This window comes from Saccostrea cucullata, unplaced genomic scaffold (genome assembly GCF_032062105.1).
Source record: "Saccostrea cucullata isolate Sc308-1 unplaced genomic scaffold, CSIRO_AGI_Scuc_v1 ctg3236, whole genome shotgun sequence".
NCBI lineage: Eukaryota > Metazoa > Mollusca > Bivalvia > Ostreida > Ostreidae > Saccostrea > Saccostrea cuccullata.
In genome coordinates this window covers 26,753-53,860 of record NW_026917866.1, presented here as the reverse complement: position 1 = coordinate 53,860, position 27,108 = coordinate 26,753, and the positions used below count along the sequence as shown (strand labels likewise).

The window sequence follows — 27,108 nt, the reverse complement described above, 5'->3', positions numbered from 1 at the left end:
TGTATTTAAGAAAACCAGGGGCCCGTTTTACCAAAAGACTTACGATTTAATTCTTTATATAACTTTTTAATTAACATCATATCGAAATTTTTTTAAAAACTTTTTAAAACGAATGTGGTAAGATATTTTTACACAGATAATTTCTAAGATAATTATCAATTTTGCAAAATTGTATAATAATCTGAAATAGTCGTAAATTACTTTGTAAAATGGGCCCCAGGGCATTCAGTTAAGTTCTTTTTCTATAATTAGAAGGATCAGATCATTTTTTCCTTCATGACTGATAAGGACTATAAATTTTTCATAGTTAGATACATTTTATTAACGTACTTTATATCATACATTTCGAAATGTCAATTCTGTAAGCGATTGTGAAATGAAAATTATTTCAATGATTTCGAAATGTCGGCTATATAAGCAATAAGAGCGGCTGATAATAATTTCAGAGGAAAAAAGGCACCGATAGCTATCAGAACTGTTATCAACAAAGTTGAATGCGAATATAAAGACAGAACTGTGTATAGATGCCTAATAGTATATATTTCTGCTTGTGTGGCATGACATGTTAATTTCTTAAATATCAGATGAATTCTTTGTTTCAAAACGAACTCGTATATCAGTTATCAGAATTAAAAAATATATTCTCTTCACACAGTCTTTAAAAGAATCAAGTTTCTATAAATAAGATAAATGTCCAGTTAAAATACAAAAATAAATCCCGTTGTTTCTGATATAATAGCAGGAATATACATTACGAAATGAATTTCTAATGCCAACTATAATATCACGTTTTACTAAAATATTGACCTGCAATTCTCTGCACAAAATCTTTCAAAATGTCGAAATCGCAAAGTGCAAACAAAAGCATCCACTTAAAATAGAATAATATAAATCAATACAGAGACTGAGGAAAATGATGAAATATGTCAGATACGGTTGATATTGACATGCATATACATCGCATTTCAATTAGGAGATAATATCTTAGATGAGAGTTTATTTTGTCTTTTTCCTTATACATGTTATATGAAAGGATTTCCAATAAAAGTGTCGGTATCTTAAATCTTTGCGAAAGCCCTTTGTAATGTCGAATGAATATTGTGATCTTCAGTATAATTAATTAACGACCCCTATTATAGAGTGTTTTAACAGGTTTATTATGTTGTTTTTTTTTTGTTTTTTTTTTTGAAACATAAAAAAAATGCATATGATGAAAAAGAATTAAGTTGTTCTTGAAGAACACCGATCATTGCAATGACCATAATGAAAGAAACGGTCTATGCTGGTTACCTTTTAGTCATAAACTTACAAAAAAACAAACTTGTTTAATATCATATATAACCCCCTTTTAGCAATTTGTGACACTAAGAAATGATTAAGACTCTTAATTGTACTCAAACTCCAATGCTAAAAAGATGGACCTAATTTGTTAATACTAGTATGTGTTTCTTTTCAAAAATAATATATCATTTAATATAAAAATATACCCCTCTTGGTTTATCTAATTTCAAGTACTTTGATGAGTAAATTTAAAATCACAAATTCTAAGAAATCATTGAGTTTTTTGGATGATGTTTAATTTTATTTAAGTAGGTGGCTGAATTCAAATGGAAATCCAAGATTTTATCTTTATGTGGCGCACTGGAAAACCACATTTTTTTAATAATTTAATTTTTATCATAAAAATATTGTGTGAAAAATATATTCCATATTATAGATCATTTGATTTCTTTACCTAATAGCAATATCACCATCATTTTTGACGCCTTTTAAGCCTTGAAAATGTTTTCTGGAAAAATTCTTATTTACAAAAATTATCAAAGATTTAAACCAGTTTTTCGTATTCATCAAAGTAACACAATATCTAAATGTATCAAATTGGGTATCATATTAACAGAAGTAGAAATTTACTTGGGGGGAGGTATCATATTGATTTTTTTAAAAATTATTTAGGGAATATACAATTTATATACTATATACCGAGGACTTTGAATTTACTTAGTGGAGGTTTCATAAACTTGGAATTTGGAATTTATTTGGGGCGTGTCATTTCGCTAATTTTGAATTTGGGGGGAAGTCCGTCTGACGGGGCGTTAAATGTTGCTTAATGATAACAAACCTCTTGGCACGTAAAAGATCGTTTCTCTGGAGTTCGAAAAAGAGTAGGCTCACTGGGCACATTTTAAGCTTCTTCTCTGAAACAACTTAACCAATTTCAACCAATTTTGGCATATAGCATCTATGGGTGAAGGGGAACAAAATTTATGAATTTCATGGTCCCGGCCTCCCTGGGGCCTGCGGAGTGGGACCAAAACCACTAAAATTAGTGCAATCTTTAAAAATCTTTTCTTTACTCCTGGACATCAAGCAGTCAAACTGTTGGCATGATTATTATCAGCATTGAGTCCTCTACCAAAATTGTGAAATTCATGGCCCCACTAGGGCGGGGCAATATTGATTATATAGTGAAAATGCATTATTTCTTTGAAAATCTTCTTTGCTCCTGAGAATTAAATAAACTAAATTAGTACATAGTTATGATGAGCAATAGTGCCTCTTCTTAGGGTCCCAGGGTCAGGGGCTCTGGTGTTAGGGCTGGGCTCTATTGATTATAAAGTGAAAATGCATTAATTCTTTGAAAATCCTCCTCTCTGCTTCTGGGTATTAATTAAAATAACTTTGTACATACATGTAATTATGATGAGTAAGAGTGCCTTTTTTTAAAATTGTGAATTTTTTGGCCCCTGGGTCAGGGATTCTGGTGTTAGGGCGGGGCTCTATTGATTATATAGTGAAAAATGCATTAATTCTTTGAAAATCCTCTTCTGTCCTCCTAGGAATTAATTAAACTAACTAAGTACATAGTCATGATGAGCAAGAATGCTTCCACCAAAATTGTGAATTTCATGGCCCCAGGGTCAGGGGTTCTGGTGTTAGGGCGGGGCTCTATAATGACTATATAGTGAAAATATATTCATTGAAAATTTTCTTCTTTGCTTCCGGGTGAAAAGCAGATGAACTACCCATATAGTTATGATGTGCAAGGGTTCTTCTTCCAGAATTGTGAATTTCCAGGCCCCTGGGTCAGGGATACCATGGGGGGGGGGCTCTACTTATATACTGAAAATGGATTTAAAATTGAAACATTTTTTATAAGCAAGTGTGCCTTTTCAGAAATTGTGCAATGAACCACCAGATATAACTTAAATTTTTGGATATGATATCTTTAGCTGTCACCTATCATTTGACAAAGAAAAATTTCATACATATTAGTTTTAAAATTTGACTATTTTTGTTTATCTTTATATGGAGCTCTTCTTCTAAAGGAGTTTGAAATAGTCTAAAAATGGAAACGACCACCCAATCCCTTTACGTAACCAAACTAAGCAATCGCCAAGTTCATAGTTATGATTAGTCAATGGTGCCAGCCTCTTTCAAACTTGTGAATGCCATAGCATCTACCTTAAAACACGAAAGAAATTCTATCATTTGAAAAATGTTGCATGATTCTCAGGTGACCTACAAGGTCCATGGGCCTCTTGTCTGAAATTCTCAACACCTTCCCTGTTTTAATTTAGAATAATCCATGTAAGGCCGCTCCAATTTAATTTCTTGTTCGTCGGACATTTGAGGAAAAAAGACGAGCGGGTTAGCGGTTAAATAATAATATTATTACTTTTTTGTAGACAATTTTATAGGCGGAGCGTGAAAAAATTTGAACGGACAATTATTTTTTTATGATTTGCAGATTAAAAATACGATAGATAGAGCGGAGATTGAACAGAAAATGGCACGAAATTCCAATGGTGCGGGAAATTTAAATTAATATTATTTGTATAGCTCTGTTTAAATACGAGTGCACGGGTCCGACGGACAAGAAATTTTATTGGTGTGGCCTAAGCTTGGGTTATTTTCTAGATAAGTAATAATTTAGAGGAAAATAATGACATACCAGGTACTAAAAAATTTGAGACACCTTTACATTCATATTTTTATTTATGAACCATGAAAAGTTCTTAACTATAATTCCGTATTAACCCATGATACTTCCATTGCCCCTATGTTATAGGCATTTGTGTATAAATCCCCATACACCATGGTATAATTTCACATTGTTGCAGTTATACCATGGCTTCCATGGTATAATTTCTTTTCAATAATCCATGCTATAAAAATAAAGCAAATCAGGGTGTCTTTATTAATTAAAATTAACAAAATAAAGCAATTGTATCACTGATAAACAAATTTATCTAAATTTGTTTACAGTCCAAACAAATCTAAGTATGCCTGAACATGATTATTAACTTCCAAAATTAAAAGTGAAACTACACTGATTAAATCCACTTTTCAACTGGTTCAGAATCTCTGTTGCCAACGTTTCTGTAGAACCCACATTACATTTCAAATCAACACCGGAAGTTGGGAGACTTGGCAAGCTCGATTTCACATCCACATTATGATTTTCTTTACCGGAACTGCATGTAGCATTTTGAACACACAAAGACGAATCTTCAACAATTTTCACTTTTTTGGAACAAGGTGGTTCGAGTTTGACAAGTCTCTTGGCTGGTCGTTAGACGCACGCTTGTACTTTCACACACCGTTTAAACTTCTCTGCACGGTCCTGCTCATGATTTGCTGCTCGTCTAAACCGCTCTGGTACAACTGGGTTGCACATGTTCTTTTTCTTGACTGATTCGTGAAATTTCCCTCTAATCCTGCCTTGTTGCACATTTCTTTCATCAAGTTTTCAAACCTATTCACACCTATATTTTGCTTGGAAAATTTGAGAGTTCCAGGAATAGGGCGTTTGTAGAATTTTCCATCTTTGTCACCAATTAGACCAATGTAAGAAGTGTACAAATGGACAAGATTTCGGTCACTGTCCTCGGTAGTAACATAATGTTTAATGTTTTTGTGGTCAACATTGCGATGCTTTAACCCACCTTTAAAGGTTTTGTTTGCACGTTCCACGAACTGTATGAACTTGCCAATGTCGTCCTCGCCTACTTCAAACTGAGAAATATCTAGTTCATGATGCTCATCTCTACCCCTCAATCCAAATAGCTTGCAGTTGTAGAAAAAAACTCCATATAGCAATGTCTCACTGGATTCATGACCAACAACGTCGGATGTCCAAAGCCGTTCTTCCTGGTCGCGGCTGATTGGGTCTGCTTGGCGTACAGTCGAACCATAACCTATGAAAACGAACAGACAATACAGTGAAAATGGCAATTCGAAGGAGAGATAGAGAGAGAGCGAGAGAGAGAGAAAGAAGCAAAGGACTGATTGACAAAACATTTTAAATAAATAAAGTTTCCATGAATATGTACATAACCTTTAGATGTTAAAAACTTCATCTGGGCGTCAAGGCTCCGTCGAAATCTGATAAAACGGTCATCCTTTTCGTTCATAAAGTTCAGAGTATTTCCGTTTTCTCGCATGTAGCGCAGAATACCCGTTGTTAAAAGGTAGAGTGATTTAGGAGGGTAAAAATCCCCATCACGTTTCCTTACTTCAACTATGAACCTCGAGAGCCATCTGTTTATGTCATCCACGGAAAAATGGTCCAAATTTGGAATATTTTCAAGTGCAGTATTTCGTGAAATGCGCCAATCATTAAACACACGAACTGCCTTTGCTGTACTTTTCTTAGTGTTGGCAGGGGTTGTCCCGGAGATTAGTTCATCCAAATCTTCGTCTTTGACTGGATTTCCGAATCTCAACGAATTCTCTGAAAGAGTACACGTATTCTGAATGGTAGTTACTTCCATGTTAGAATGGCTTGGTTCCGTTTCTCCACTCTCAGACTGAAATCTAAGGTCAAAAAAACTTTGATTGAACTTTTGAGTAAATGTTTTTAAAAAGTGCGATAAATGTAAGAATTATCGAAAGTTTAACCTCATGGGGAACCTCTTTCAAATGATCACGTGATTCAAATTTGGTGTCAAGCGCGCAGTTAAGTTAAGAAACACCATGGAGGTTGACGATCTTGATTTCATGGAACTTTTGCCAGTTTTGGACGATGAACTTGGGGATGACAATGAAAACTTTACATTAAGTAAAATCACCGATCGTATAGAACTGGACTACATTAAGTCAGAGTGCATGATATCTAATTTTGCGGATATGACTTTTGACCTTGGATATCAGTCTGAGAGTGGAGAAACGGGACCCAGCCATTCTAACATGGAAGTAACTACCATTCAGAGAATTCGTTGGGATTCGGAAATTCAGTCAAAGACGAAGATTTGGATGAACTAAACTCTGTGACAACCCCTGCCAACACTAAGAAAAGTACAGCAAGGGCAGTTCGTGTGTTTAATGATTGGCGCATTTCACGAAATACTGCACTTGAAAATATTCCAAATTTGGACCATTTTTCCGTGGATGACATAAACAGATGGCTCTCGAGGTTCATAGTTGAAGTAAGGAAACGTGATGGGGATTTTTACCCTCCTAAATCACTCTACCTTTTAACAACGGGTATTCTGCGCTACATGCGAGAAAACGGAAATATTCTGAACTTAATGAACGAAAAGGATGACCGTTTTATCCGATTTCGACGGAGCCTTGACGCCCAGATGAAGTTTTTAACATCTAAAGGTATGTACATATTTATGGAAACTTTATTTATTTAAAATGTTTTGTCAATCAGTCCTTTGCTTCTTTCTCTCGCTCTCTCTCTCTTTCGAATTGCCATTTTCATTGTATTGTCTGTTCGTTTTCATAGGTTATGGTTCGACTGTACGCCAAGCAGACCCAATCAGCCGCGACCAGGAAGAACGGCTTTGGACATCCGGTGTTATTGGTCATGAATCCAGTGAGGCATTTCTATATGGAGTTTTTTTTTCTACAACTGCAAGCTATTTGGATTGAGGGGTAGAGATGAGCATCATGAACTATATATTTCTCAGTTTGAGGTAGGCGAGGACGACACTGGCAAGTTCATACAGTTCGTGGAACGTGCAAACAAAACCTTTAAAGGTGGGTTAAAGCATCGGAATGTTGACCACAAAAACATTAAACATCATGTTACTACCGAGGACAGTGACCGAAATCTTGTCCATTTGTACACTTCTTACATTGTTCTAAATGGTGACAAAGATGGAAAATTCTACAAACGCCCTATTCCTGGAACTCTCAAATTTTCCAAGCAAAATATAGGTGTGAATAGGCTTGAAAACTTGATGAAAGAAATTTGCAGCAAGGCAGGATTAGAGGGAAATTTCACGAATCAGTCAGGAAAAAGAACATGTGCAACCCAGTTGTACCAGAGCGGTTTAGACGAGCAGCAAATCATGAGCAGGACCGGACATAGGAGTTTAAATGGTGTGCGAAAGTACAAGCGTGCGTCTAACGACCAGCTGAGAGATTTGTCAAATATCCTCGAACCACCTTGTTCCAAAAAAGTGAAAATTGTAGGAGAGTCGTCTTTGTGTGTTCAAAATGCTACATGCAGTTCCGGTAAAGAAAATCATAATGTGGATGTGAAACCGAGCTTGCCAAGTCTACCAAAACCCGGTGTTGATTTGAAATGTAATGTGGGTCCTACAGAAACGTCGGCAACAGAAATTCTGAACCAGTTGAAAAGTGGATTTAATCAGTGTAGTTTCACTTTTAATTTTGGAAATTAACAACCATGTTCAGGCATTCTTAGATTTGTTTGGACTGTAAACAAATTCAGATAAATTTGTTTGTCGTGACACAATTGCTTTATTTTGTTAATATTAATTAATAAAGAAACCCTGTTTTGCTTTATTTTTTATAGCATGGATTATTAAAAAGAAATTATACCATGGAAGCCATGGTGTAACTGCAACAATGTGAAATTATACCATGGTGTATGGGGATTTATACACAAATGCCTATTACATAGGGGCAATGGAAGTATCATAGGTTAAAATATTCATATATCATAGGTTAAAACAGATAAACCATACATATTTTGATTGTTTTGTGGTGCATTGTAAATTATACCATGGTTTGGGTTACACGACCCTGGGTAACATCACTCGACTTCGTCTCGTGAGGTACCCAGGGTTGTGAAACCATGGTATAATTTACAGAACACCATAAAATAGTCAAAATTGCATGGTTTATCTATTACTTCTTTCTATAAAAAATTAGATTTTAGCAGCCTTGTTAATGGGTGAGCACGCTACCTCCCTCTTCTCGGTGTTTAATGTATGTCACTCGTGAAATTTGTCAAATCTAGGATTTATTGAGAAGTATATTTTGGATAAGTACTTATATAGAGTGACTCAAAATCGCAGAGAAAATAGGGGGTCAGTGTTCATCTTACTGATCTACGGTACAATGAAGTTGACCTTTTTGCACTTACATTTTAACTCTTTGGTTAATTGCTTAAACCTTTATTATATTTTATCAGATGTAACCATGGCTAAAAATATTATTCTATTTTACGTAAAATATTTTGAATAATATTTATCATTGAAAAAATATTGCAAATTAATGCGCGTAAATTATTGTGTGACCTTTTTGCACTAAAAATTAACACATTTTGGGGTATTAAAAACTAAATAGACAATAAAACATTTTCCTAAATCAAGCTTTTTACGACTTAAGTGCTGATCAGTCACAAGTATCGAGTACTTTAAAATAATGAAAGAAAAAGTTTGGGTCAGTGCATGTTAATTTTGAAATATTGGTCAAAATATGTAATTTTCAGGCAAAAAATGGTGTTAATTTTATATTGACTTATTTGACATATCTTCATTCTTTGGCAAAATTTATTGAAGGAAGGTGTAAAACTTGTTCTAAAAATATAAATTAAGACCTATATCAAATATTCCTAGCAATATCATAATGGAAAATATTCTCCGAGTAAAAGTATATGAGGCTAAAAGACCAAGATATTAAATTTAATAAATGTGCAGATTTGCAGATTTATCTGCTAAATATCCTTCCACCACAAAAAATAGTCCCTCACAAATCTTGCTTCTTTGTAGCTTTTTGAGCAGTTTTTTTTTTTTTTTTTTTTTGTTGAATGTTAAAACATTAACATTGTTGAAATTAAATATGTTACAAAAATTGAATTTTGATAAATAGTTTTGAAGTAAGAGGTTCTGCGTGAACTTTTCCAAAAAGCTGACGAGTGACCTACCTTAAGGTGTAACTTGACATAGACAAGCATTTCTTAAGTACAGGTGCATCCGGTATATTCCTGACTTAAAATGATTACACCTGTCTATTACAATTTTTGGCTACGTCAGATTTTTTTTTAGCTTTGCTTATGGTCATAAAAATGTAAATACTGCCGTTTTTTTCTGACGAGGCAATTGTTGTAAGGGGATTTTTCTATAAGTAAATTTAAAAGGATTTTTTTAAAAGGATTTGTGCTTGCGCCGGCAATCGCAACTTCTCGGGCCTTTCCGACTATAGCGGAAACGCGACCTCGAATGTATATGGAAGCCGCCATGACAACCCTCCCTTTTCATGATCTTTGAAATAACTGCATGGGGACCTTTTATCTTTGGAATATGGAGTTTAACTTTATTCAGTGTAATGATATTGCCTAAAATATACTATAGAAGGGACTTCTAACTCCGTCTATTCTATATTTGATTAAACAGGAAATGTATAAATTTTTAACATCCGGTGATGTTAATACATCCGACCTCTGCCGGAAAGACCCGAGATGACGCGATTGCTTGCGCTGGATAACAGTGAGTTAAGGAAGAGGGTAAAGGTAAGTTATTTTTCCTCCGTTTGCCCATCTTTCTTATTCTGCGTGTTTATAATAAGTTGTTAAAAAAGGTGCATTTAAACGAGTCCCTCGTCCCCATCAAACAACGTTTAGTACACCTATATTACAAGTACATGCACATCATGGCAAGCCTCATCTGTTCCCTCAGAGGGTTTTAATTGAAAAGGTATATTACAAGATTCTCACGAATATCAAAAATGGCACGTACTACTTTATGCAGAAAGTCGTGCGTTTCTATTTTCTATTACAAAGTCCTTAAAAGGATCTATTACCATTTTTCTTGTGTTCTGTTTAAAACGGCGTTTTCAACGATACTCCGACTATATAGCTTTGAGTGTAGGCTCTGATCCTCATTATCATAATTATACAAGTATATAATACTTAATGGGAAATTCATTTAATTCGGGTGCTTGAATGAAATCTTGTATCCCTGTCTTAGCTTAATTACAAGTAGTGTGAAATATTAAATAGCGTCAGTGCCTACATAGTACTTGAGGTGCATTCTAGTCATAATATTTCGGTTCTAAATAAATCCCAAATATCTAAAGGAAAATCTTCACAGCTCTTTCAACTTGACAATAAAGAAGGTAACATATAGGATCTGCCGCTTATTCATTCGTGATCAACCTTACTCTTCTCTAGTGTTACGTTTTAAAATCTCGTCCATTCAATTTATTTTGGGTCAGGAAATTTAATATGTCTGAATACACAATACAATTTTAATAATACTCCAGATCATGGGAAGCAGCATTTTTTAAAGGTATAAAAATGGGACAAAACTTGCATCTAGAAACCTTAAATTTGAAGAGAAAAGGGTTTCTGAAGAAAGACAGAGAAAATTTTTTTTTCTGATTTATACATGAAAAACCTAGTGAAATCTAAGAATATATGGAAAAAAGTATCAAATGAATGATAAACGTGTAAATATCGTTTTTAGCTCTACTGGTCGATAAACGTGTAAATATCGTTGTAGCCCTACTGGTCGAGGACCAGACAAGTTTATGCGAGGTATGTAAGGTGTCCATCGTCCGTCCGTCTAGCTGTCCGTCAGTCTGTAAACAATTTTTCAAAATGCTACTACTCCTACAGTTTTGGTCTGATTTCCATATAACTTGGCACACAAGTAGACTACACTAAGATAATAACTCCTTGTATCGGTTTTTGATTTCGATGAACGGTGTTGTCGCGATTACTAAAAATAGAAATTACTTTGAAATACTTTGAAATGCTACTCCTCCTGCAGTTTTGGTCTGATTTCAATATAACTTGGCACAAAAGTAGACTACACTAAGATACATAACTCTTTATATCGGTTTTTGATTTCGATGAACGGTGTTGCGTTGATTACTAAAAATAGAAATTTCTTTGAAATACTTTCAAAATGCTACTCCTCCTACATTTTTTGTTTGATTTCAATATTACTTGGCTCGCAAGTAGAATACACTAAGATACATTATTCTTTATATTGGTTTTTGATTTCGATGAACGGTGTTGCCATGGTTACTAAAGATAGAATCTTTTGAAAAATACTTTCGAAATGCTTCTCCTCCTGCAGTTTTGGTCTGATTTCAGTGATACTTGGCACACATGTCGACAACACTAAGATACATTATTCTGTACATCGGTTTTTATTTCAATGATTGATGTTGCCATGATTATTAAAAATAGAAATTTCTTTGAAATGCTACTCCTCCTACAGTTTTGGTCTGATTTAAATATAACTGGGCACACAAGTAGACTACACTCAGATACATAATTCCTTTGATTGGTTTTTGATTTCGATGAACGATATTGCCGTGGTTACTAAAAATAGAAATTTCTTTGAAATACTTTTAAAATGCTTCTCCTCATACAGTTTTGGTCTGATTATAGTGTCACAGGGTGACAATTACTTGTTTTTTTTATTTAGAATATTTAGTTCATTTAAGATTAGTACAGCTAGCATAGGTATTTATGTAGTAAATAAGATAGCTGTAGTAAATTTCTTTCATTCATTCATTCATACCTTTGTTCGTTCGTTTATACTTATCTATCATCGTAATTGTCAGCTAATAAATTATGTGAACCTTTATTGAGAAACTTTTGTGTTGCGTTATAATTCCCTGAGATTGGGAGACCCGAGACAATAGTATAATGTGGCATGCAAGTAGACTACACTGAGATACATAAATGTTTTAATTTTTTTTATTTTGATGAATGATGTTGTCATGTTAACTAAAATGGAAAATTCTGTAAAATTTTATCAAAAGCTACTCCTACAGTTGTAGTCTTATTGCAATATTGCCACAAAAAAGAGACTAAATCAAGGATCATTATTATGTTCCCCAAACGGAGTTTGGGAACATATTGTTTTTACTCGGTTTCTTATTATTATGTTCCCCAAACGGAGTTTGGGAACATATTGTTTTTACTCTGTTTCTTATTATTATTAAGGTCTTCCGTCTCCAACGGAAGACCTTCTTGTTATTCTTCGGTTTCTTTTTCCCTATTATTATTATTCTTACCAATTTTGTGCACGCGATTTCTCGTACACTACTGGGCCGATTCTCATGAGACTTTCACATCTGATAGGTACTGATCTGAACCTTATTGGAAATTTTTTTTGTTGATGACGTCACTTCCGGTCGTGAGTTATCTACAATTTCCTGATTTTAAAATGCAATTTTGTCTGAACTTAGTAGCGAAAACTGCTTAAGATATCAACGGGAGACTTATTTGAGATGATAGTTTATGACTTATAGCGTTGCAGAATCGCCTTTTCGTGCATCGTCAGTACTTCCGGTCGATACCGGAAACGAATTTAAAAAACGCAATTTTTGAACTTTTCTTTTTTAATATTTTTGTATTTGATTTGAATAGAGACCCCTTTGCAGAAGCGAAATATGTAATTTGTTTGAAAATCGAAAAAGCCAATCTCGAGATATTTGCATTTGAAAACGCGAAGCGGCGATCCCAATGGCTAAATGGTTAGCGCGTTGGATTGTCACGCGGGCGACCCGGGTTCGATCCCCCATATGACCAAAAAATTTTATCATTTTTTCTGCTCGATTTTTCGATATTTTTCAATTTTAGACCATTTGGAACAATATATTATAAACTTTTAGGCATATCTTGCGTAATTAGGGGTCACAAGGGGTCAGAATGTCAAATATTTGACGCTTTATATCTCGAAAAGGGGGAATATTTTGATAAGCAATATTGAACAAAAGATGGTTACAATAATGTTCTTAACAATATGCATACTTTGAATTTTTGTGAAACGGTCCCATTAAGGACTTGTAAGAGTGGCCCCTAAATATTTCCATTTAGCATATCTCCACAACGAATAAAAATCTCTGCATAAGTGTTGAACAAAAAATCTTCAAAATCACAAGACCTTTCATTTGATATCAAGAAAATGGGGCTGACCCCTCAAATTAGGGGCTCAGAGGGGCCAAAAGTCTTTTATCTATAACTCTCTAATGATCAATATTTTGTTATACATTACTGAAGCAAAAGTATTTATCTTAACGATTTGCAACAATATATGATACAATTTGGATCATATGTGACGTAATTAGGGGTCACAAGGGGCCAGAATGTCAAATCTTTGTCGCTTTATATCTCGAAAAGGGGGAATATTTTGATAAGCAATATTGAACAAAAGATGGTTAGAATAATGTTCTCAACAATATGCATACTTTGAATTTTTGTAAAACGGCCCCATTAAGGACTTGTCGGAGTGGCCCCTAAATATTTCCATTTAGCATATCTCCACAACGAATAAAAATCTCTGAATAAATGTTGAACAAAAAATCTTCAAAATCACAAGACCTTTCATTTGATATCAAGAAAATGGGGCTGAACCCTCAAATAAGGGGCTCAGAGGGGCCAAAAGTCTTTTATCTATAACTCTCTAATGATCAATATTTTGTTATACATTACTGAAGCAAAAGTATTTATCTTAACGATTTGCAACAACATATGATACAATTTTGATCAAATGTTACGTAATAAAGGGTCATAAGGGGCCAGAATGTCAAATCTTTGACGCTTTATATCTCGAAAAGGGGGAATATTTTGATAAGCAATATTGAACAAAAGATTGCCAGAATAATGTTCTAAACAATATGCATACTTTGAAATTTTGTAAAACGGCCCCATTAAGGATTAGTAGGAGTGACCCCTAAATATTTCCATTTAGCATATCTCCACAACGAATAAAAATCTCTGAATAAGTGTTGAATAAAAAATCTTCAAAATCACAAGACCTTTCATTTGGTATCAAGAAAATGGGGCTGAACCCTCAAATTAGGGGCTCAGAGGGGCCAAAAGTCTTTTATCTATAACTCTCTAATGATCAATATTTTGTTATACATTACTGAAGCAAAAGTATTCATCTTAACGATTTGCAACAACATATGATACAATTTTGATCAAATGTTACGTAATAAAGGGTCACAAGGGGCCAGAATGTCAAATCTTTGACGCTTTATATCTCGAAAAGGGGGAATATTTTGATAAGCAATATTGAACAAAAGATTGTCAGAATAATGTTCTAAACAATATGCTTACTTTGAAATATTGTTAAACAGCCCCATTAAGGACTTGTGGGGGTGGCCTCTAAATGTTTCCATTTAGCATATCTCAGCAACAAAAAGAAATCTCTGAATAAGTGTTGAACAAAAATTCTTCAAAATCACAAGACCTTTCATTTGATATCAAGAAAATGGGACTGACCCCTCCAATTAGGGGCTCAGAGGGGCCAATAGTCTTTTATCTATAACTCTTGATTGATCAATATTTTGTTATACAAAAGTATTTATCTTAACGATTTGCAACAATATATGATTTGATCGTATGTTACTTAATAAGTGGTTACAAGGGGCCAAAATGATATATTTTTATGATTTACGTCTCAAAAAGAAGGAGTATTTTTATAAGCCATATTGAACAAAAGATGTTCAGAATATTGTGATAAAAAACAGAAACTTTAAAATTAATGAAGGAAAACTTATTGACATTCTCTGTTAACGAATATCTCAGTCAAAATCACATCTCATCTTATCGAGAAATTCAACGGAAGACCTACTCGTTGCTCGCAACGAGATCTCATCTAGTTATTATTATTATTATGTTCCCCACACGGAGTTTGGGAACATATTGTTTTTACTCTGTTTCTTATTAGGGCTTTTCGACTTTTGTCGAAAAGACCTATTGTTTTCGTTTTGTTTATTATTATTATTATTATACTGAACACTTCTATCGTTCAGCATTTAGGGAGTACCTTTGGATATGAATAGGTATATTTTTGTGTAACCAATAAATAGCAAATTAAAATTTCTCGTGCGTGAAACAAGAACAACTTCCGGAATAGTCACTTCCGGTTTCTACTAAAGGAAAACTGAAAATTCTTAAGAAGCCAAAAACATTTTTAATTTTAGTGTCTAGACTCCCAAATTTGAGATATGAATTCTAGAGATATAATCCAATAAAAAAGTGCGCGTACGTAATTTTTGAACAGAAATACTTTTCGAGATATAAGACTTCAAAGATTGAAGAAGTGGGGATGAAATTTTTGAAAGTCACAATTACGCTAGAAAAATTATTTTGAGCATAGAAATATGTTAGAACTCATTAGTAGAACATATATTGTAAGTTTCATATCAATCAGAACAGAACTTCCGGTTTTATGGGTCTTGAAAGTTTTATTTGAAATTGAAATTAATCGTGGAACATTATCTCTTAAAGTATTCAATATTTTCTTGTAATATTTTGTATGCAGAATGACTTTGATACTATTGTGACATCATCAAATTATAAAATTGAAATTTTTGAAAATAGGGGATTTTTAGGGGCCAACATTGCAAACAGACCTTTGCCTATAACTTTTTTATTTCTCAATAAATTTTGAAATAGTTTTCAGATTTGACTTAAGCATACAAAGGACAGTCTAAAAAATATGGTCCGTGGGGTCACTTTTTGACCCCTTATAGGAGTTTTAGAGATCTGAAAAATTGCATTTTTAAGTCTTTTAGAAAATATTTGTGAAGAGTTATCTCTCTTTGCCCACCTGTTTGGAACATTATATGCTGTCTATGTTTCAATTTTGGTATGCATATGAAAAGTACTTCCGGTTTTATGAGTGCCTTATACTTGCCTATGGAGATTTCTATGTTTATTTTGAAATCACGCTAAATTAATCATTGAACATTATCTCTTAAAGTATTCAACATTTTCTTGTAATATTTTGTATGCAGAAAGACTCTGATACTGTTGTGACTTCATCAAATTATTAAATTGAAATTTTTGAAAATAGGGGATTTTTAGGGGCCAACCTTGAAAACAGACCTTTGCCTATAACTTTTTTATTTCTCAATAAATTTTCAAATAGTTTTCAGATTTGACTTAAGCATACAAAGGACAGTCTAAAAAATATAGTTCGTGGGGTCACTTTTTGACCCCTTAAAGGAGTTTTAGAGACCTGAAATTTTGTATTTTAAAGTATTTTCAAAAATAATTGTGCAAGAGTTATCTCCCTTTAACAATCTATTTGTCGACTAATATGCTCTCTATGTTTAAATTTTGGTATGGATATGTAGAGTACTTCCGGTTTTATAAGTACCTTAAAATTGCATATGGAGATTTCCATATTAAATTTGAAATCATACGATGTCCATTATTTTCAAAGGGAAGCAAGCAAGTCTCATAATATTTCACATGAAAAACTACTTTAGCATTGTTTTTCGGTGCTTGGGTCATGAAAATAAAATTTCTTAAAATAAAAGGGATTTTAGGGGTCAGTACAGAAAATAGTTTTTTGATTATTACTTTTTTATTTGTCCATAGATCTTCAAACTGATTTCGGTTTTGAGTAAAGCATTAAAAGAACAATTAGAAAATTATGGGCCGTGGGGTCACTTTTTAACCGCTTAAAGGACTTTTAGAGACTTGAAATTTTGTATTTTCAAGTATTTTCAAAAATAATTGTGCAAGAGTTATCTCACTTTGTCAACCTGTTTGGAGTCTAATATACTCTCTATGTTTCAATTTTGGTATGCATATGAGGTGTTCTTCCGGTTTTATAAGTACCTAAAATTTGCCTATGGAGATTTCTATGTTAAATTTGATATCATGATTGTTCCATTATCTCAGAAGGTAGGCAAGCAAGTCTTGTGAAATTTCATATGAATATTGACTGTAGCATTGTCTCCAGGTTCTAAGGTCATGAAAAAAAAAATCCCAAAAATAGAAGGATTTTAGGGGTCAGTACAGAGAACTTTTTTTCTCTGTAACATATCTAATTCTCAACCAATCCTCAAACTAATTTTGACATTACATGAGGTATAACGATTACAGTTTAAAAATTATGGGCCATGGGGTAGCTTTTTAACCGCATATTGGAGTTTGAGTGGATTGAAAATCAGTACATTTTCGAATCTGTTTAATAACAACGAAAGAGTTATATCTCTTTGAGCACACACTGATTTACAAAGAGAATTGTTATGTTTCCGATCCAATAATGATCTCAAAAGAACTTTTGCAATATTGTATTATAAGATTTTTTTTTATTAAAAAATATTGATTTTTATTTTAAGATTCTTTATTTTAAGGGGTTGAAAAGCCCTCCGTTTTTGTTGAACGACAAAAATAAGGTCTAGTTAAGGTCTTCCGTCTTCACGGAAGACCTTATAGTGATTCTACTGTTTCTTATTATTATTCTTTTTTTGACCAAAATTTTGTGCAGGCGATTTCTCGTGAACTATTCAGCCGTTTTCAATGAATTTTTCAGGAATTATGCGTCATTATATGAATTTTATATAAAATTCCGCTTTTTGGAAAATTCGCTTCCGGTGCCAAGTTATGAACAATTTCCTGATTTTAAAATGCAATTTTGTCGCCCCTTTTTATCGAAAATGACTAAAGATATGAACTGGAGATTTATTGGAGACGATAGTTCGTGACTTTCCGGTCTGCAGAATCACCTTTTCGTGCGTCGTTAATACTTCCGCTCGTTACGATGTGCATATTTAAAAAATCATATTTTCTAACTTTTTTTGTTTTTCAATATTTTTCATTCATTTTTGGTATGTTAATAGAAATCTTTCTTATAATGCTCACTATATAATTTGTTTGAATATTGATAAATCGAAACTCTAGATATTAGCATTTAAAAATCTGAAGCGGGTCCAAGATGGCGGCTATCTCTGTCAACTCCGACATTTCGCAATAGGGGGTTACGGAGTCAACCGAGCGTTTGCTTGAACGAAAGTAAGACAAGGAAAAATAAAATGTAAAGGAATACTTGGATTGTCACGTCGTAGTTACGTTGCAATTCTGTGTCGAACCATGTTCTTCTTAACTTTCTTCTATAATTGGTTTTGGCTGGTTCTCAAAGTAGAAAAAGAAAAGACTAAACGTGAAAAAGAAATTCTATACCTAATACCGGTACCTTCTTAATTGCAACACGTGGAAACAGATCTTAAATCATAGTTATAAGTAATAGTTTTTCTAGAAACAATATCAGTGAATATAGTATGTATAAAAATTACAAACTGTTTTTCCCATGCACACTAGTGTCATATGAAAATAATAGAAGAGACAAAATAAGATAACAGTTTTTTTTAAAAAGATCGCTAAATGAAATTTATATTAACATTCTTGTCTCAAAGATCTGATTCAAGTTATTGAGCATAAATGGTATCCGATTCATTGACTGTCTTAGGGCGACACATGTGTTTCGGAAAAACATTTCAACCTTTTTATGAAAGCTTAGCTAATCGGGATAGTTCACTTAGGGGATAAACAGGAAATTTTAAAAATAATTAAAAATTCATAGCCGTTTCACTACTTTAGTGTTACTTGCTTATTTAGAATATGGAATTTGTAAAATGTGTTTACTATACCTTCTTCACCAGGACATTTTAGCTATAAGAACGTTCTTTTTTTCTTTCCATTGAAGCTATCACACCTATTAAATGGAACATTCCAGAGAAAAGGTGCAAATATTTACTCGTGGCGTTTGACGCAAAATTAAGAATAGTGATTTGCCTTTCATTATTCTAAGACATGTACTGTTGCAGAAGTATACATATACAAATACATTTAGAGCTGTGGTCCCAATAGCGTAATATTAAGCCCATTGCATTTTCACGCTGGTAATTCGGGTTTAATCCCATTTGTTTCCATAAGAGGTTTGATCACTTTTTTTCAGCTCGATTTTGCGGAGTTTTTTTTTTTTTAGCTCTACTGGTCAGAGACCAGAAGAGCTTATGCGATAGTAATGCGTCCGTCGTCCGTCCGTCTGTCTGTCCGTCTGTCTGTCTGTAAACAATCTTTCAAAATGCTACTCCTCCTACAGTTTTGGTCTGATTTCAATATAACTTGGCACACAAGTAGACTACACTAAGATACATAATTCTGTGTATCAGTTTTTGATTTTGATTAACGGTGTTGCCGTTGTTACTAAAAATAGACATTTCTGTGAAATTCTTTCAAAATGCTACTCCTCCTACAGTTTTGGTCTGATTTCAATATAACTTGGCGTACAAGTAGACTACACTAAGATACGTAATTCTGTGTATTGGTTTTTGATTTCGATGAACGGTGTTGCCATGGTAACCAAAAATAGAAATTTCTGTTAAAAAATCTCAAAATGCTACTCCACCTGCAGTTTAAGTCTGATTATAATATAATGTGGCATGCAAGTAGACTATACTAAGAACATAAAGAGACTTAATCAAGGATCATTATTCTTTTATTGGTATGGTAAAGGTTCAATTCCCAACTTCTTAAGAACTTTTCTCTTCCTTTGCTATAAGTACAAACCAGTAGAGCTTCAGTCTCGACAGAGACTTCTGGTTTCAGAATCAGACGGAAGACCTCTCGTTGCTCGCAACGAGTTTCTTTTCTAGTTATTATTATTATTATGTCGCCCCGAACGAAGTCGGGGACGACATATTGATATTGTACGCATGTTTTTTTTATCCAGGCTGTTTCTCGGAGATGGCTGGGACAATCTTCCTGAAACTTTCCTTCAAGGACGATCACTGGTTGTAGTTGTGCAGTGAGGTCGTTCAGTTCCAATATGTCTACCGTTGCCATGGAAACCTGTAAAAAGCGACAAATTTTGTCCGAGAGTGTTCTCTCTGGTCCCTTAAACGTTCGTCATGAAACTTTTCTTATTTTAATGATTAGTATCTGTAGTTCTGCAACTCGTATTTAAAATTTTCATATAATCGATTATTGCCATGGAAACCAGGTGAAAGTTAAAATTCTTTAATTTCGATTTTCTCAATAACTACTCAGGCAATCGTTTTGAAACTTTCAATGTTTATTCCTTGCAATGTGTCAAAGTGATTTCTACTTTCAAAATAATTGTAATGAGTCGCTCACAGTTGCCATAGAAACGAAACAGAAAAAAAGATTCAGATGTACACATTTGTTCTCCAAGGTCAAGGTCAAAGGGCCAAAGTTCGTCGTATCCAATAAAAGTTCTTTTCACAAGGATTACATATTTGAAATACGAAAGCCCTTACTTACCTTTCAAACGTTATGGCTATTTACTATGTTCAAGACGACCCCCCCCCCCCTCTTTTTATGAAGCACACAGCCAAGTAGAATACACAGATATAACATATACAACTTACAAGTAACTTTTTAAAATCTTCATTCATAAAATTCAGTTCCCGTCATGTGATATTTTGCCATCATTCATTCTCCTTCTGTTTTGTCTCTTGAATTTATAAATATTTTATTTTATCTGTATAAAAAAAAATAACGATTGTCAGCTGCATTTATTATCATTTCGCGTTTTCTTGTATATCTATCACTTGTATATTATTCATTTCATTAGATAGTGCAAGTATAAATTAAAAAATTGGTACGTCATTTCCATAGTTTTTATTCATTCATAAATTCTTTGATCCGCTCCTGATGGTTCGCAAAGCCTTGATCACCACTGTATACAAAACATTCATCTCGCCGAAAATGTTCATGATTCCGCTAAACTGAGAAAGTTCACACATGATTTATTATCTCATAACACACATCAGCTCTCTGCAATGCAGAAATGCTCGAATTGATGGTGGCATGTCAGATTCGTTTTTCGGTAGAACCTCTAAAATGAAAGTGAAAGAGGGAAATTTCAGAGTTCTCACTGGCGTTACAATACACAAAATAATTCGGCTGATCTTCTTCATAAATTACATTTCCCAAGCTTTTATCATAGGAAAGATACTGCCAATTAACAAGTATGAGGCTCAGTTCAGTACATCTGCCAGATTTCTTTTATGCAAGTCTGCAAATTGAGGAACTTGTAATTTTCCTGCACTACTTTCTTCTCCTACCGATTCTAAAAATAATGAGTGGGATGTACCGAATTAAGGTCTTCCGTTTCCAATGGAAAGGACTGATATAACTCAATGGTTGTTCAAACTTAGCTTATGGACTTTTCTTTTAGTGATGATAAAAATGAAAGTCTTGTCTAATACGGGGCGACATATGCTATTGCTTGCAATAGCAGACTTTCTAGTTTTTTTTCTTATTTGTTCTCCGGTACTTTTTTGTCCGCGAGTGTTCTCAGAAACTGTTCACCCAACTGAGCTAAAACCTTTTTAGGGTTAATAGGTGTGTAGTGTAGGTGTGCGGAACGAAGGTCATTTTGCCTGCATACGCCTGCACGTGCGTGCGCGTGAAATGAGTGAATTGACTGATATACTTAATATAGCTATAACTTTTATGTTTTTTGAACAAATGTTTTGAAACTCATTATATAAAGATATATTAATAGTGTAGATAATATGACACTGTCAAATTAGCACGAACTCACGCGCATGCAAGTGCGCTTCGCTCTGATTGGCTGAAACAAAAATCTCAATATCTCTTTTGTTTTTTGACGAAATGCTTTGAAATTCAAAATATAGTCATACATTAGGATATCCTACAACATGATATATAAAAGTTTCATGAAATCACGTGCATGCGCATGCGCTTTAATCTGATTGGCTGAAACTTTAAATGGCTTTATCTCCTCTGTTTTTTGACGAAATGCTTTGAAATTTAAAACATAGTCTTTCATTAGAATATCCTACAATATGATATACAAAAAATTTCAATAAATCACGTGCATGCACGTGTGCTGCAATCTGATTGGCTGGAACTTTAAATGGCTATATCTCCTTTGTTTTTTGACAAAATGTTTTGAAATTTAAAACATAGTCTTTCATTAGGATGTCCTACAATACGATATAGAAAAAAATCATGAAATCACGCGCATGTACGTGTGCTGCATTCTGATTGGCTGAAACTTGAAATGGCTTTAACTCCCTTATTTTTCAAACAAACAGGATGGGATTTAGAATACAGATAGGTATAATGGACTCCTACAAGAAGGTATGGTCAACATGCACGTGCACGCACGTGCGTGCATTTAGAACGAGTGGAGTTAATAATACACTTGAATGAGTGATTTTTAATACTTTTGGACTGAATGCTTTCATATTATAGTATATCAAAATATATAGATAGTGTAGACAAGATGATATGGTCATAACGCACATGCATTCACATGTGCACGGGTGCAATGCTAAAATTTGAATGTAATTGGTATTCTCCTGGGGAAACGTTGTTAAAGTCAAAAGTGCACAGTGTTTGTCTTTGTTTATTTAATGAAGCTTACAGAGGATATGGCACCAAAAGGAAGTTGGGGAGCGTTTGGGGAACATCTGTAACGGTTCCCGTTACAATTAGCACTAGTTATGTTCCCCAAACGAAGTTGGGGAACATATTGTTTTTACTCTGTTTCTTATTATTATGTTCCCCAAACGGAGTTTGGGAACATATTGTTTTTACTCGGTTTCTTATTATTATTATTATGTTCCCCAAACGAAGTTTGGGAACATATTGTTTTTACTCTGTTTCTTATTATTATTATTATGTTCCCCAAACGAAGTTGGGGAACATATTGTTTTTACTCTGTTTCTTATTATTATTATTATTATTATTTTTCTTCTTCCTGGGAAAATTTTGTCCACGAGTGATCTTGTAAACTACACATCTGACTAAGGTAAAATGTTTTTAGGGTCAGTGGACATGTTATGTAGATTTGCCAAACGAAGGTCATTTTGCGCGCACGTGCTTGCAAGAGCGCGCACGTGCAAATCGTGAAATGACCAATATAATGAATATTGCTGCAACTTTTCTTTTATTTGATGAATTATTTTGAAACTCATAATGTATGGATACATTAGTAGTATGGACAAGATGGCATATTCAAAATAGCAAGATCTCACGCGCATGCACGTGCACTTCGCTCTGATTGGCTGAAACTAAAGTCTCAATATCTTTCTTGTTTCTCGTCATAATCCTTTGAAATTTTGAACATAGTCCTACATTATGAAGATCTACAGCATGATATATAAAACATTTCATGAATGCATGGGCATGCGCGCGTGCTGCAATCTGATTGGCTGAAACTTTAAATGGCTATATCTCCTTTGTTTTTTGACGAAATGCTTTGAAATTTAAAACATGGTCATGCATTAGGATATCCTACAATATGATATAGGAAAAAATCATGAAATCACGCACATGCACGTGTGCTGCAATCTGATTGGCTGAAACTTGAAATGGCTATTAACTCCCTTGTTTTTCAACCAAACAGGATGAGATTTAGAACATAGATAGATATAAGGTACTCCTACAAGAAGGTATGGCCACCATGCACGTGCACGCACGTGCGTGCATTTTGGAACGAGTGGAATTACAAATACACTTGAATGAGTGATTTTTAATACTTTTGGACTGAATGCATTAGTATATAGTATATTAAAAGCTATAGATAGTGTAGACAAGATGATATGGTCATAACGCACATGTGCATTCACATGTGCACGAGTGCAATGCTAAAATTTGAATATAATTGGTATCCTTCTGTGAAAACGTTGTTCAAGTCAAAAATGCACAAATATGGCACCAAAATGGGCTTGGGGAGCGTTTGGGGAACATCTGTAACGGTTCCCGTTACAATTAGCACTAGTTATTATTATTATTATTCTTTTTTCTTCTTATTTCTTCTCCGGTACTTTTTTGTCCGGAAGTGTTCTCAGAAACTGTTCACCAAACTAAGTTAAAACCTTTTTAGGGTTAGTAGGCATGTTGTGTAGATGTGCCGAACGAAGGTCATTTTGCGCGCATTCGCATGCACGTGCGGGCGCGTGCAATGAGTAAACTGACTGATATATTTAATATGGTTGTAACTGTTATATTTTTTGATAAAATGTTTTGAAACTCATTATATAAAGTTATATAAGTTGTGTAGATAAGATGACATGGTCAAATTTTCATGAACTCACGCGCATGCACGTGCGCTTTGCTCTGATTGGCTGAAACAGAAATCTTAATATCTTTTTTGTTTTATGATGAAATGCTTTGAAATTTATAACATAGACATGCATTAGGATGTACTACAATATGATGCATAAAATTTTTCATGAAATCACGCGCATGCACGTGCGCTGCAATCTGATTGGCTGAAACTTTAAATGACTATAACTCCCTTGGTTTTCAACCAAACAGTATGGGATTTAGAACATAGATAGACATAAAGAACTCCTACAAGATGATATGGTCACCATTCACATGCATGCACGTGCGTGCACGTGCGCTTTGCTCTGATTGGCTGAAACAAAAATCTCAATATCTTTTCTGTTTTTTTACAAAATGCTTTGAAATTTAAAACATAGGCATACTTTAAGATGTCCTACAATAAGATATATAATAATTGTCATGAAAACAAGCGCATGCACGTGCGCTGCAATCTGATTGGCTTAAACTTTAAATGGCTATAACTCCCTTGTTTTTCAACCAAACAGGATGGGATTAAGAACATAGACAGACATAATGGACTCCTACAAGAAGGTATGGTCATCATGCACGTGCATGCACGTGCATATGAGTAAAATAGTGTAGACAAGATGATATCGTCATTACGCTCATGCAATCACATGCGCACGCCTGCATTGCTTAAATTTGAAATACTTGGTATACTTTTGGGAAAACGTTGTTGCCGTCTTAAATGCATAGATTTTGCCTTCTTTAATGAAAATTACAGGGAATATGGCACGAGAAGGGAGGTGGGGAGCGTTTGGGGAACATCTGTAACGGTTCCCGTTACAATTAGCACTAGTTATTATTAAGGTCTTCCGTCTCCAACGGAAGACCTTCTTGTTTTCGTTCGGTTTCTTTTTCCCTATTATTATTATTATTCTTCCAACCGATTTTGTGCAAGCGATTTCTCAGAGATGGCTCGTCCGATTTCTACCAAACTTTCAGATCTAAAAGATATTCAATTGATCTTGATAGGTTTTTTTCCTTTTTGATTATCTCACTTCCGGTCGTGAGATATGGACGATTTTCTGATTTTCAGAGGGTCGGCTTGTCCGGGAAACTCCTCCGAAACGACTTAAGATATGGACTTGAGATTTTCAGGGAAAATAGAGGAAGGTTTGGTGAGTTGTAATTGGGTCTCCAAATCTTTCTAGCGCAAAAGGCACCGAAGTTCGGTAGGGCCGAAAAAATGTCTCAGAAATATCTCACAAAATTTGACGCATTTTGTCTCATATCTTCACTCCTGTTCATAATTTGTTAAAACATATTGAAGACAAAATGTTCAATATCGCAAGACCTTTCATTTGATATAAAAAAAATAGGGCTGACCCTTCAAATTAGGGGCTAAGAGGGGCCAAAAGTCTTTTATCTATAACTCTCTAGTGATCAATTCTTTGTTATACATTATTGATCAAAAGTATTCATCTTAACAATTAGATTATAACTATCTAAGTTGTTTGAAAATTGGCTTATCTGAATTCTAGATATTAATATTTGAAAATCTGAAGCGGGCCCCAGATGGCGGCTGTCTTTGTCAATTCCGCCATTTCGCAATTGGGGTTTATGGAGGCAGCTGAGCGTTTGATTAAACCATTCTGACATACGAATGCATGAAATGTAAACAAAACTACTTGGACTTTCACGTAGTAGTACGTTGCAATTCAGTGTCGATCTTAACACTTAATTTCCGTTTCACTACTTAAGTGTAACTGGGCTAGATACGATATATGTAATGTGTACAAAGACTTTTTAAACGTCGAAATAAAATAAAGGCGATAAGAACGTTTTATTTATTTTATTTCATTGCAGCTATCACACCAATTTAATAGATAAGTTCAAAGAAAATGCGCGAATATTTACTCCTGGCGTTTGGCGCAAATTATTAATAGTGACCCGCCTTTTATGATTCTTAGACAGGTGTACTGTTGCAAAAGTATACACACAAGTATATTTAGAGCAGTACTCCCAAAAGCTTAATGGTTTGCGCGTTGGGGATAAAACAGAAAAAGGCGACATGGGTTCAATCCTCTTTGCGACCAAAATTTTGAATCTTTTTCTGTGATATTCATGGCATAAGTAAAGGCCCCTATTTGCTGATTTAACGTATAATCAGTTTCTTGATTTGATAAAGAAGAAATTAAATATCTTTGAATGTCTTAGAACTTTCGCAAGCGTAGGTTCAACGTTTTGTTAAACACTAAAAAATATTTATTTCATTTTCTCATAAATAGGCTGCGCCGATAATACACATGGTGCCAATGTGCAAGTAAGGTCATCCCCGTGATGGGGAATGGACCTGTAGAAAACCTTCTCTGGTTCTGCAGAGTCGAGTTTTTAGCAAATAAAATGTATGAAAATGCACGAATATTTACTTGTGGCGTTTGGCGCAAATTATTGATAGTGACCCGCCTTTTATGATTCTTAGACAGGTGTACTGTTGCAAAAGTATACACACAAGTATATTTAGAGCAGTACTCCCAAAAGCTTTATGGTTTGCGCGTTGGGGATAAAACAGAAAAAGGCGACATGGGTTCAATCCTCTTTGCGACCAAAATTTTGAATCACTTTTCAGCTCGATTATACGAGATTTTTTTTCCTGAATCGGACGGAAGACCTCTCGTTGCTAGCAACGAGATCGTTTCTAGTATTCTTACTATTTTCGTATTGACCAACTTCTGGAAATGACCTTTGTCCGGTCCATTTCTCCAGAACAGCTTAAGATATGAAAGTTTACTGTGTCGGATATCATAGATCATGACTTGAAGATGTGTCGAACAACATTTTGTCCGTCGTCAATTCTTCCGGTCGTCGCGAAAAAGGGGATTAAAAGTCGATTTTTTAAATTTCTTTGTCTTTCTTTCTATCTTTTTCTGTGATATTCATGGCATAAGTAAAGGCCCCTATTTGCTGATTTAACGTATAACCAGTTTCTTGATTTGATAAAGAAGAAATTAAATATCTTTGAATGTCTTAGAACTTTCGCAAGCGTAGGTTCAACGTTTCCTTAAACA

General features: G+C 34.2%; 2 protein-coding genes across 2 annotated transcripts in view; one reads left to right on the top strand and one right to left on the bottom strand.

Annotated features, from left to right (window-relative positions):
• Nucleotides 1–4,578: 4,578 nt before the first annotated feature.
• Nucleotides 4,579–5,823, bottom strand: LOC134260059 (uncharacterized). Its single transcript, XM_062742952.1, has 2 exons — nucleotides 5,339–5,823; nucleotides 4,579–5,198 (listed from the first exon to the last, which is right to left on the bottom strand). The coding sequence occupies exons 1-2, from the start codon at nucleotides 5,772–5,774 to the stop codon at nucleotides 4,594–4,596; spliced, it is 1,041 nt and encodes a 346-aa protein (XP_062598936.1). The 5' UTR covers nucleotides 5,775–5,823; the 3' UTR covers nucleotides 4,579–4,593.
• Nucleotides 5,824–9,673: 3,850 nt separating this feature from the next.
• Nucleotides 9,674–27,108, top strand: part of LOC134259087 (glutathione hydrolase 1 proenzyme-like) — a 36,518-nt gene continuing 19,083 nt past the window's right edge. The window contains exon 1 of the mRNA XM_062742000.1: nucleotides 9,674–9,712. The gene's annotated coding sequence lies outside the window, so the exon portion shown is untranslated. The remainder of the gene's footprint in view (nucleotides 9,713–27,108) is intronic.